General features: G+C 49.5%; 2 protein-coding genes across 2 annotated transcripts; one reads left to right on the top strand and one right to left on the bottom strand.

Moving 5' to 3' along the window:
- Positions 1-1699: 1699 nt before the first annotated feature.
- On the top strand, positions 1700-6505 carry BP5553_06755 (Kelch motif; the record flags this gene model as incomplete). The annotated part of the gene is made up of 4 exons (XM_032015378.1): positions 1700-1957; positions 2048-2441; positions 2491-2773; positions 2821-6505. 4 exons carry the CDS (start codon positions 1700-1702, stop codon positions 6503-6505), a joined length of 4620 nt encoding a protein of 1539 aa, XP_031868799.1.
- A 1431-nt stretch (positions 6506-7936) lies between these two features.
- BP5553_06756 (Uncharacterized protein) lies at positions 7937-9806 on the bottom strand (the record flags this gene model as incomplete). The annotated part of the gene is made up of 3 exons (XM_032015379.1): positions 7937-8638; positions 8745-9502; positions 9554-9806. The coding sequence occupies 3 exons, from the start codon at positions 9804-9806 to the stop codon at positions 7937-7939; spliced, it is 1713 nt and encodes a 570-aa protein (XP_031868800.1).
- Between the last annotated feature and the right edge of the window lie 2227 nt (positions 9807-12033).

A 12033-nucleotide genomic window follows, 5' to 3' on the forward strand; every position in this document is an offset into this window, starting at 1 on the left:
GGTAAAAGGTCAGGTAAGCGGTACCTATAGGTAAGGTACCTTAGGTCCAAGGTAGTCGTTAGGAATAGTCCACTGGTGCTAAGGCCAAATGTCAAAGGTTATCTCCTCCCTATAGCCACTATCCGGTAATTAAAGCTAGGAAGGTTTCCTCCTTTTCAGTAGTATAAGGTTTAAATTTAAACATTAATATGATCCATCCCAGAGTCTGGGTTGCTCGGTGCGGATGGCTTTGCCGTTGCTTATCGATAAGGGGAATAAAAAGCCCTCGCATCGCACCAACTTCTCCAAGCAATTTATTTCTCAGGAGGTCTCCAACATCTCCAACAAATATCCAACTCCCAATTCCAAAACTCTGGAGAATCGCCATGCTATCAGAAGAACCGCAATCCTTACGGATACGTTGGATCAAGGGTTGAAGCTGAGCTGAGCTGCCGTAAGACTAAGTACCGCAGTAGGGATTTCGGGTTGGCTGACGCTGACCTACAAGTCACTCGGAACAGGAACAAGCACAAGCACAATAATTAACACTGTAGTAACATCGCCTGCTGCGTGGATAGGGGAATGGTTCAGGACCTGCTGCCAACCCGGCTTATCAGAGTGCAGTGCATGCCACGGTGCATGCCAACTGATGCACCGTGAATCAGGAGGTTCCGGTCACTGGGACAGCTTTTGTAGGGAGCCAGTTATTAGCCAGTGCGACGCTATGTGTGAACAACAAATAAATCCTCGAGGAAGTAGAAGTAGAAGTAAACGGAGAATGCATTTAATAGCATATATCATCCGGTATATGTGGTAGCACAGAGCATGAAAAGCGTCATTGGAAACACAACAATGCAATGCATACCTTATTATATAGTATTCTACATGAACAGAACAGAACTGTCAACATTTTAAGTTCTTTAGCTGAAACACGGCCTCCTAAGCCGCTTGTAGCAAAGCGCGAGAGATGTCTATTTGCGGCCTGCAAGATCGACGTAAACGATATTACGGAACCAAGACGCAGGCGGCTCAGGGGTTGCAGTGGCAGTTGGCAGTTGGGGGTTGAAGTTCTGTATTTGCAGGAGAATCCAGTACTGTACAGTACTTGTTGTATTATTAGTATCCTTTGGAGAAAATAAATCTCCTAGCCCTGCACGGCACTCTCTCTCTCTCTCTCTGTCTTTCTATCTCTCTGTCAGTCTGGTCTGGCCTGGCTGTCACCCGTATATGTCCATTCAATATTAACGGACCACCACCAACGACCGGTAATCGCTAATCGCTAGTCTTGACATTTATATTTATCGCCCAAAGGATCACTGGCGCAGCATCCTGGAATACTTCGTACTCGACCTCCAGTAATCCCCCAATTCACACTGCTCTTGGAGCTCCAAGGAGACCATCTGTGCCACGGTCCTCTCCTCCATCCTCCTCCTCTCTCCCTCTCTCCTCGCCCGCCTTGTCCTTCTTCCTGCGTGTGCTGGGTCCCTTACGCCTTGCAGGTGGCTGTCGATGATCTGTGTCTGCACCCGGATCGACTCCTAATCCCCAGCCATTTCAAACACGACCCCGGATCCGCTCAGACAACCTCCTTTTTCACGAACCACCGCGCATCGAACTTTGTCAATCAAAACCCAAAGATTTCGACGTCCAAAGAGAACCTGCAGACGCGGTCGCGCATTGGCATAAGACATTGAGCGGGTGGCCCGCCGCGGATGGCACGATGGCATTCCTCTTCAAGAGCAAGAAGAATGCAGAGAAAGCCCAGGCAGCGAGGGATGGTTCCAACGGTGTCGCAGGATCAGAGTCCTCTCTGTCCAACTCACGAATGAACGAGAAAGGCGCCCGCCAGCAGACATCAACGCCGTCCAGCAGTGTCAACAACTCCATCACTTCACTTCAGGGCGGTGGCACTGCGACACCAAGCCCCGAGCAGGTAAACGGCCGTCGAGGGCAAAATCCAGAGCAGTCTGATCTTTCCGTGAGTGTCTTCCGCTGAATACGATGCTGCATTGATCTAATGCATGCGCGACCTACCTGACGGGCAGATGCTAATATTCTCTCCCCCCAGCTTCGGAATGGCAATCCACCCAACGCGCAATCAATGGCTTCGAATCCTAATGCCTCCCTATATCCCTGGTCTCAGCGCCGGCTCACCTACACCACCTCACACCCAAGTCCGTTCCCTAGATATGGCGCCGCTGTTAATTCGGTGTCCTCGAAAGAGGGCGATATTTATTTAATGGGAGGCCTCATAAACAGCTCGACCGTCCAGGGTGATTTATGGATGGTGGAAGCGGGAGGGAACATGGCATGCTACCCGCTGGCGACTACAGCTGAGGGGCCGGGTCCTCGCGTCGGCCATGCTAGTTTGCTCGTTGGGAATGCCTTTATTGTTTATGGTGGTGACACGAAGATGGAAGATTCCGATGTCCTCGATGAGACGCTATATCTACTGAATACCTGTAGGTCGAGCCATCCCACGCACGCCTGGAATTATGCTAACTAGATAAGCTACGCGACAATGGTCAAGAGCCGTGCCTGCAGGACCACGGCCATCTGGGAGATATGGGCATTCGCTGAATATCGTCGGCTCGAAGATATACGTATTCGGAGGTCAGGTTGAAGGATACTTTATGAACGACCTTGTGGCATTTGACTTGAATCAATTGCAGAATCCTACCAATCGATGGGAGATACTCATTCGAAATACCGACGACGGAGGTCCACCTTCTGGCCAAACCCCCCCTGCCAGAACTAACCACTCTGTCGTGGCCTACAACGAGAAGCTCTATTTGTAAGTGGCTTGATTGTTAAAGTAGTTCTACGTGCTAACTTCCGCAGGTTTGGAGGCACTAATGGTTTCCAATGGTTTAATGATGTTTGGTGTTATGATCCAATGACTAATTCATGGGCCTCTCTCGACTGTATCGGATACATACCCGCCCCTCGAGAAGGCCATGCAGCAGCAATAGTAGACGATGTAATGTATATCTTTGGTGGGCGAACAGAAGAGGGCGCGGATTTGGGAGATTTGGCTGCATTCAGAATTTCCTCCAGGCGTTGGTATACTTTCCAAAATATGGGCCCTTCCCCCTCGCCGCGATCTGGGCATAGCATGACCGCATATGGGAAACAAATCGTGGTTCTAGCAGGAGAACCAAGCACAGCAACAAGGGAGGCCACTGATCTGGGTATCGTTTATATGCTCGACACGAGTAAAATTCGATATCCAAACGACCAACAAATACAGCAAACCGCCGGACGCCAGAGAGGGCCAAGTGGTGGGGACAAGGCTGGTATGGGTGCCAATCGTGGTTTGGCATCTCGTGATGGATCTGCTCCTGAACAGAAGAGATTGAATGGCCCAGGGCGAGAAAGCGTCATGGGACCAGGACCTTATGGACGCGGCAATGGGCAACCGGGTGTTAATGGAAATGATATGGATGGTGTAGCTCCTGGGTCAGCGCAGCCACAGGGTCCCCAGGCCCAAGGACCTCCAGGAGGATCGAGGTTACCACGAGCATCAGTTGCACAGGCACCATCCGGTCCACCCCCTCAGCAACAGGCGCCAGCCCCACGCTCCAACGGTCCCAGCCAAGGGGGCAATGGACGAGGCAAACCACAGGCAAGGCCAGAAAGGGGGTTTGGTCCTGCCCTCGACACCTCTGTACGGAACCTGTCATCTGAGAATATCTCCCCTCCGGCGCAGACAAGAAATATGTCTCCCTCGCCAAGGGACAGTCCCCAGACGCGAGAGAGTCCTGTGACGAATGGACGACGCACTCCAACAGGGAATCCCCAACAACAAAAGTCTGTACCGGCCGGGAACGCGCCCCCTGTCAGCCTAGTTACGGGTGATGCGAGATCCACATCCAGATCGAGACACACTCGTCAGCCCAGTTCCGTTGATAGTACAAATGAGTCCGCGTCGTCTTTGAAAATCTTCAGCAACCGGCAAACATCACCACCTCCAGGAAATAGACAGACTAGCAATCCTCTCGGCCGTAAGGGATCTGCTAGGAATTCTCAGACCGTGGCTCTTCTCCAGGAATTGGATGCTGCAAAAAGCCGGAATGCCTGGTATGCGTCAGAGTTAGAACTAGCTCGAAAGGCTGGGTACACACCAAATCCATCAAGTAGCCCGATTCTCGACCAACGAGCAGCAGAATCCTTTGATGACGATGACAAGCCATTGATCGAGGCGTTACTTGCTATGAAACAGGAACTGACCAACGTTCAGGGCTCTGTAGATAAACAAGCTATTCTGGCCGCCAAACAGATTGCCGAGGTCGAGAAGCAACGTGATGCTGCAGTCCGCGAAGCTGTCTATGCCAAAGCTAAGCTAGCTGCGCATTCTGGCAGTCAAAACAGCACGCCTCAGCCAGATAGCGAGGCCCGCGATTTGGGAATCCTATCAAGTGATCGTTCAACGGAAATCAGCAAAAAGCTTGCCACAGCATTAGCCGAACAGCGGGATCTCAAGAACAGGATTGAGATTCTGGCAACCGAACTCGACTCAGAGAAACGAGGCAGGCAATTGGCCGAGGATTCTCAGACTTCGGTCCAGAGCCGTATATCTGAGTTGGAAATTTACAAGCAGCAACACTCCTCAGAGGTCGAACGTCTGAAGGCAGAAGTGCATGAGCTGGAGACGATGGCACGCGAAGAAGCCATCGTTTGTGCTGAAGCTGTAGCCACTGCAAAACTACTTCGGGTGGATAAAGAAGAGCTAGAGAAGACGCATAAAGAGGTCATGGGATCGTCGAAGGAACAGAACGACACCTTTGAGTCACTTCGACAAGCCATTTCGTCCTCCGCAGAGATGAGGGATATGCTGGAACGCAAACTTGAAGAGGAGCGCACTCAACGAGAAATAGTTGAGAGTAAGCTAACCAACCTGAGGTCTGAACACGAGCAGCGAACCGCGGAATTAGAGACGGCCAATAAAAGACTTCGTGATGCTGAGGAAATTGCCGAACATCATATTACGGAAGCTCGCACCCATCGTGGAGCTGTTCTTGCCGGTCTAGACAAGGTTTCAGCCCGTGACGTCGGCTCTAGGGACTCCCCGAACAATGAGCGTACGGTGGCACTTCAAGCCCAAATCCAGGCTGCTAATACCTTAGTTCGAAAGTACCAGACAGCGGCTAATACTGCCTCCGAGAAGCTACGCAGTGCTGAGGAGCGAATTGCCGGCTTGGAAGCCTACCAAGAGCAAACCAGCAGGGAAGGCATGTCTATTCGCAAACAGTTACAATCAACGATGCGGGAGATCCAAACCTTGCAGGCAGCGAACTCAGACATGAAGTACCAGCTAGCAAATCAGCAATTGGAGACCAACGCTGTCCACGTTCAGCATAACACTCTCAAAGATATCCTCGGCGAGCGTGGCATCAGCCCTGCCGGAGCCGCTCGAACTCGCGGGCTTTCCAGTCCTCTGTCTGGATCCAATACCCCTGATGCCGCCCATCTACGTGAGCTGGAGCAGCAGCTTGCAGCCAGCGTCCAGGCCCACCAAGAGACCAAGCAGACTTATGAGAGCCGGGAGCAGGAATCTGAGGCTGCGTACCGCGAAAAGCTGGGTCAGTTAGATCATGATTACCAGTCGGCTGTTCATTACGTCAAGGGTACTGAGAAGATGCTTAAGCGCATGAAGGATGAATTGGCCAAATATAAAGCAGACAATACGAAGATGAAGGAGCAGCTGGTAGATGTAGAAGAAAAGGCTTCATCCAAGTCAGAAGGAGTGGCTGAGTGGGACGAGGAGCGGTCGTCGTTGAACAAGAAAATTGAATCGCTGCAAGTCGAGATGAAGTCTACGGCCTCGCAACTCGAACTCCAGATGGCGGAGGTGAGAAAAGAACTGGCTGATGCGCAGAAAGAGCGAGATTATCTCCAGCAGAGCAACGAAGAAATACAACAGCAATTATCAGCATCGACTCAGCAGACAAGATCCGATCTCTCCCAACTGCAGCAAGAGAATTCTCAACTCGAGCGCAGAGCTCAGGATGCCGAGCAAAAGGTGGCACTGCTGCTTGACCAGGTTGAATCATCCGTCGACAACTACCGTCGGCAATCCCGTCAGGCAGACCCAAGTGGTGGAGGAAGCATATCTCACCACCGCACGCTCTCGGCAACCGAAAGCGTCTCCGAAACCTCGTTATACGGCGTAGATAATCGGAACTCCATGGCGCTGGACAGCCTTGCGAGCGAGCTAGAAACCCTCCGCACGCACTGGGAAACCACGAGCAAGAATTACCGACTCAGCACTGCATTTGATTTCGAAGATCGATCCCCGTTACCGAAGGTCGACGAGGCGGGGAAACATGATAATTCCGAGTCTCTTAGTGCTGGTTTGGCTGATTGGCGGAAGCGACTTGATGACGAGGAGGAAGCATCTCGGAGTCGTAAGGGCAGTGATAGTAATATTAGTCCCGGGCCGACGACTGGGAAGAGGGAGATGAGTCAGAGTGGGAGGGAGGTTACAGGGAATGTCAGGAATGCTAGCGAGGTCAATCTGATCTAATCTTGATCCTACTCAGACGCGGGTGGCTTGGAAGTTTAACGAACGGTTTGTGGGGAGTAAAGCCATGATTTGAAAAGATACCTCGAAAATACTGGTATTAATTGCACTTTTAACCGCTAATCCCATCCTCCTCCATTTCACGGCCGGGCCAGGGAAACGAGAAACGGACAAACGGACGGATTTCACTGGTTTTAGCTGGTGCTTAACCATTCCTTGATGCATCATCCTCCTTTCTAGTTTACATTTGGGGTTCTCAGGAAATGGTGTTTTTATCGGGAAACAATTCAGAACATATTTACACTTCGCCCTTCTTTCCAAACCCAACCATCCTACATTTACATTTGTTCTTTTACATTCAAACCGCATTCGTTCTCAATATCTACTTAGGGGGGGGGCACACGAGACGGAGGGTGTTTATCCTATTTTTTCTTTTTACTTTTTTTTTTACGTTCTTTTTTTTTTACCTTTTTATGGTTCAAGTTGCTTGAAATGGGAGCAAAATTCATGTCCGATGGTTTCCAGGAAAACAGCGCTTTTATGAAATGGGGAGTGTTGTATATATATACCATGAATTTGCCCGGTCGCTTTTAACTTTCGCTTCTTGTTGCTTTTTGGGGTTTTTTTGCGAGGTGGAGGGAGGGAGGGATATATATGTGTTTGTGTGTGTGTGTGTGGAGACAGAGAGAGGGAAGAATGGGAGAATAAGAGAATGGGAGATGGGAGATGGGAGGGAGATGATGGATAGATAGGTTACCTAGGTAGTTATGGCATAATGTACAATACCAAACGAACAAATGGTGATTATGAGGGGATTAGTGGTGATTGATGATGCGTAGGAGATGAGAAAGGGAGGGTTGTATATGAGAGAGGAAGGGTGGGGGTTGAGGTTGAGGTTGAGGATGGAATGGAGGGGATATTTCACCTATGCCCCAATTATAGATATTTATGCTTATTTCTAATTCCGAATTTGAAGTGAGTGGGTGAGTGCATTGCTCTGTGTGTGGTTGAACAAGGGACCCAAGAGGTCACACCAATTTTCTAGGTGAGTTTTAGGTTAAGGCGTAGGTCACCTAGTAATCCAGCGAAATAACGAAAATATATAATCTAAACGCTTGAATGAGTCTATATAGCTTAGTTATAAAAAGCGTAGCGACCACGAATAATAGCTTATTTCATTTATTCTAAGCTTTTGATTTATTATATGGTCGCCTAGATATAGGCTTTCTAATTATTAGACTGGAGAACTGATATCCCGTTCCTTATCAGATGGAGAGATAGACCTGCTCTATCACCCCATCACTGTCCTCATTCTCATCACCATCCCCCTCCCAATCCACCATACCACCAAAAGCGGTGGGCCCAGTCTTGGAGCGTTTTGGTCTTCTGGGAAGCATGCTGTTTGCAATCTAGTCAATAAAAAGACCCCTTCCCTTAACTAACACCCCAAATCCCCAACGGACCGCCCACCCCAGGGTTCTTCTCCCTCTCACTCTGAAGTCTCCTAACCCTCTTAACCAGCGTTCCCACACCCAGCGGTCCAATGATAGTACACAAGACAATAGCCCAAGTAACCACCAAATAGACTTCCGAGCTGCCAGTACTTGGCATGGAAGAGGACTTAAAGAGACCGGTTGTTTCGGCTAGAGAAGCGATTAGGAAGCCAATTTCGCCACGCGCGGTCATGGCTGTGCCGAGCATTGCTGCTGGGTAGAGGGAGAGGGGCTTGTTGATTATGGGAGGCGAGGATGGGGCAGTGACCGAAGTTGGAGAAGGCTGGGAATTGCTGGAGGCGGGACTTTCTCCTGCGGGAGGCTGTGGTGTCGACTCTCCAGCATTGGCCCTCACACCTTTCCCTCCCTGGGTTTGTAGTTCGTGAGTATCCGTAGTCCTAGCGGTCTCTTTCGCCTCGTTCTTGGGCTTTCCACACACCCAGCTAAAGCATGAAGCTGGTGCGGTTATGATAGAGTGCACGCTCCTTGGGGCATAGACTTTTGGCAAAAGGAGGTTCAGGCGGAGGAGCCATAAGCCCGTAATTATTTTCGCGAAGAGCATGAGGATTGTGTAGACAATGCCTCGCCAGACAATTTCACCGCGAAACATGTCCGTGATTGGAATGGCGAAGCCAATTGATGCCTTTCATTATGTCAGCCTGTTTAGAGAATAGACGATACGAGGGACTTGCGAAGAAGAATGGCTTTAGAATGCGTTGAACGGCTGTTGCGTAGTATTTATGGTATACCGCAGTGCCACTCGTTGCGGTGGATTTAGAGTGCTCATTGCGAACTGCCTCGCCCTCCGTCGCCTCGCCTTCTGGACTAGAGCCTACTTGCTCAATTGGTGAACTTGAAGGTTCAAGTGAACAGCTTTTTATATCTGCGTCCGGATGCGGAACCTCGCTGTCCCACCAGCTGATCGAAGCCCCAGCTAGATAAGCAGCAAAGAGATTAGAAGTACCAGCGTAAGTAGCACCAGTAACAAGTCCAATCAGCAGTAACGTATGAATGATAAATGCAGTGTACGTCATTCCACACAACTTGTCCACAGCACCATTTGGGTTTGATTTCCTGGCCGCATTAAGAAGCACGGTCAGAGGTTGCGCAACTAATCGACAAACCAGAGGGACGGCAATTGCTAGACCAACTGACACAGCAAGCGGTCGAACAACCGTAATAGCATTGAATGAGTCCGCAGTCTCTCCAAGATTAGAGATCACCTGAACCATGACCAGTCCAACGACATCATCCATCATTGCAGCACTGCTTAGCACTGTGCCCAGCCGAGTGGCCGATAACCCACTGGTACTAAGAATGGTGAAAGTGGTTCCTAAACTAGTTGAGCAGAGCGCTGCTCCAGCTGCAAAAGCTTGCAATGCTGTTGCGTTGACGAGCGGTTGCAGCACGAAGGAAAGAGCCATTGGGAAGCTGATTCCAGTTATCGCTACTGCAACAGAAAGGAAGAGATTCGCCTTCAGGGAACGAAAACTGGTGTCCAGCCCCCCTTTAGAAAATGTTAGCCGCGGCAAGATTCCAAGATTGCGGGTTTCTTTACCTTCGTAGACTAAAAGGATCAAGCCTAGATATCCAAGCTGGACGATTACATCCTCAGTATCCTGACCGAGCCATTTCGCTCCTGGCGTCCCCCATGCTACACCAATAAAAACCTGCCCGAGAAGACCGCAAAAGATCAATTTGTCGAAGATGGTGTTGACGATATTGAGGATGAGTATTAGTGACGATTGGATGAGGATAGTCGCGATACCCGGCTCGTGATACGGCAGGAAAGAAATAATGGTAGTCGCCATTGTCTCCTCGTTAAGTTGCTTGCTATTTCGCGAGCAGGAGTAAATAGAAAGGAGAACGAGAGGAGGCCATCATTTGTATTTGGACTTTACATCTGTGGTAGTGAAGCTCCGCGATGTCGTCGCAAAATGCGTACATAAAGCCCCGCTAAAAAGTGGTGATGGGAGCTTTTACAACCCGGGGCGCGGGCTACCAAATTGTATTTTGACAACCTCCTGTTAATATTTTCTCCGTCGCTCCTCTATATTTAATTCTAACTCGTCTTCTATTAAATTAAACATCTTTTCTAGTACCGTGACCTAGGGTTTAAATTCGTTTAACTAGATTTTATTTTAATTAATCTTAAGAGCATTATTAACTTTATCTATAATTTAGGAATAAAGTAGAGTTCGAATTTAAGCAGGCACAAGGCTATTAGCCAGCGGTCAACGTGCATGAAAACCTACATAAGGCTATTGGCTTCCTAGGAAGGAAACTTATGTCAAGTGTGGCCATAAGGAACGGCGTAAAACAAACATTATAGAGCAACAACGAGATATCAGAATGAATCTGGCCATTGCCTAGTCGCCGGTTCCAGCCAGCAATAAAACCCGTCCATGCCTGAAGAATGTAATGCATAGGCACTCTTTTACAGGTATTGTCTCGTGCCTATTTCGCCACGATATAACCAGCACGGGTTCTGAAAGCCCGAGTGTAGAGAGGGAGGATGCGAGAACTCACCGATCCCAAGCGGATAACATGCGGTCGTAGTTCAAGGCAGTACCGTCCTCAAGTTCCTTTAGAATAATATCACATCAATGTCAGACTCGGCCAAGGCATGCAACCATTTGCTTCTGCATCATCCCAGAGCTCGTCCGCATTCCACTTTTTTTCTCTCCCCATCTGATATCAAAATAAGTAAAATAACAGAAGCCTAAGATAAGCAAAAGGTGAAGAAGCTGAGAGATACTGGAAAAGCGAAAATGAAATTGAGACGGTGTGGTTTTTGGATTGGAATATATAAGTTTGGGAGAGCAGAAGGAAGATAATAAAGCATCAGATGAACGGAGGGGGAGAAAGGAATGATGTGCTAGAAGCACAAGCTTAGACAGCCCAAGCACACGGCCTCTAACTAGACCCTAGGCGTGATGCGTAGCATTCTGTAAAATTGAGCTTCTTGGACAGTATCGGCAAAAGCTGACCAAAATTGTGAGCGACTCTAGATGCGAGCGATAGGGGGTGTCGCCGGCGATGAGTAAGCCGCGGATCACGCCTCCACCCGAAAGCAAGATTTAATATATATGTATGTACGGTAGATGCAGTGATACTCGTATTTGGGTAGCCTCGCGCACGAAGTAGATCAAATAAAAATAGGGTATATTTGGTACGGATGAAATAACATGATTTTCTCGGCCGAGGTTGCGACGGCCGGTTTTAGGCCTGGATTGCTTGGGATTGGGAATAGAGTTGGGTGGTACGTAGTGGGCTTGGGAGGTAATGATGGCGTCGCGAGGGGCGGTCAAGATGCAAGCGTGAGTTGGGTTTCTAGAGCGGCCTGGAAGACTGGGAGAATGCGACCATTTTCTTGGTTTTACCACTCGAGTCGCTGTATGTTAGTGTGGTGTTCGCTGTGGGGCCAGTCCGTATGGCTTGGAGATGGACGGGCGAGAGCTGCAATGGAGTGTATGGCATGTACAGTACGTAGTATGAGAGCAGGTGAGGGAGTGTTGGCAGATGGGTATTGGGTATTGGGTATTAGAGAGGGGATGTTGGGCATTGGGTATTGGTGGTCGAAGTGAGGTGGTTTTTGTTTTGACACGCGGAATCAGGATCTTCGTATGGAGGACAGGTCGACAGAGGCGGCCAGCGCCGGGTTGGAGCTATTCGTGGTAGACCAGGTCGCCGGCGGCAAAGGGGCCTCATAGCCAGGGATGAGGAGATGTTTATTGGAAGCAGAGCCAGTAGAGTTTGCGAGGGTGGCGTTTCGTGAGCAAAGTCCTGCGCATGCTCGCCCCGTATGATCAGAATAGTACTTAGTAGATGTACCTGCAAAGTCCTAAGTCCGTTGGAGGATTGCTAATTTGGGATTTCTGCGAAGTAGAGTACTCGTATTCAGCACGGGTGCAAGTAACAAGACCCAAGGTTGCCTGTCTGTGGCGACGAGTTCGCACAGAGTAACTGTACTCGAGTACTGTACTTCGTAGCTTCATGCGTCGAGGAATGATCGGATTTGTATTTAATGGCGCAAGG

Source organism: Venustampulla echinocandica (genome assembly GCF_003357145.1).
Source record: "Venustampulla echinocandica strain BP 5553 chromosome Unknown scaffold_4, whole genome shotgun sequence".
Taxonomy (NCBI): domain Eukaryota; kingdom Fungi; phylum Ascomycota; class Leotiomycetes; order Helotiales; family Pleuroascaceae; genus Venustampulla; species Venustampulla echinocandica.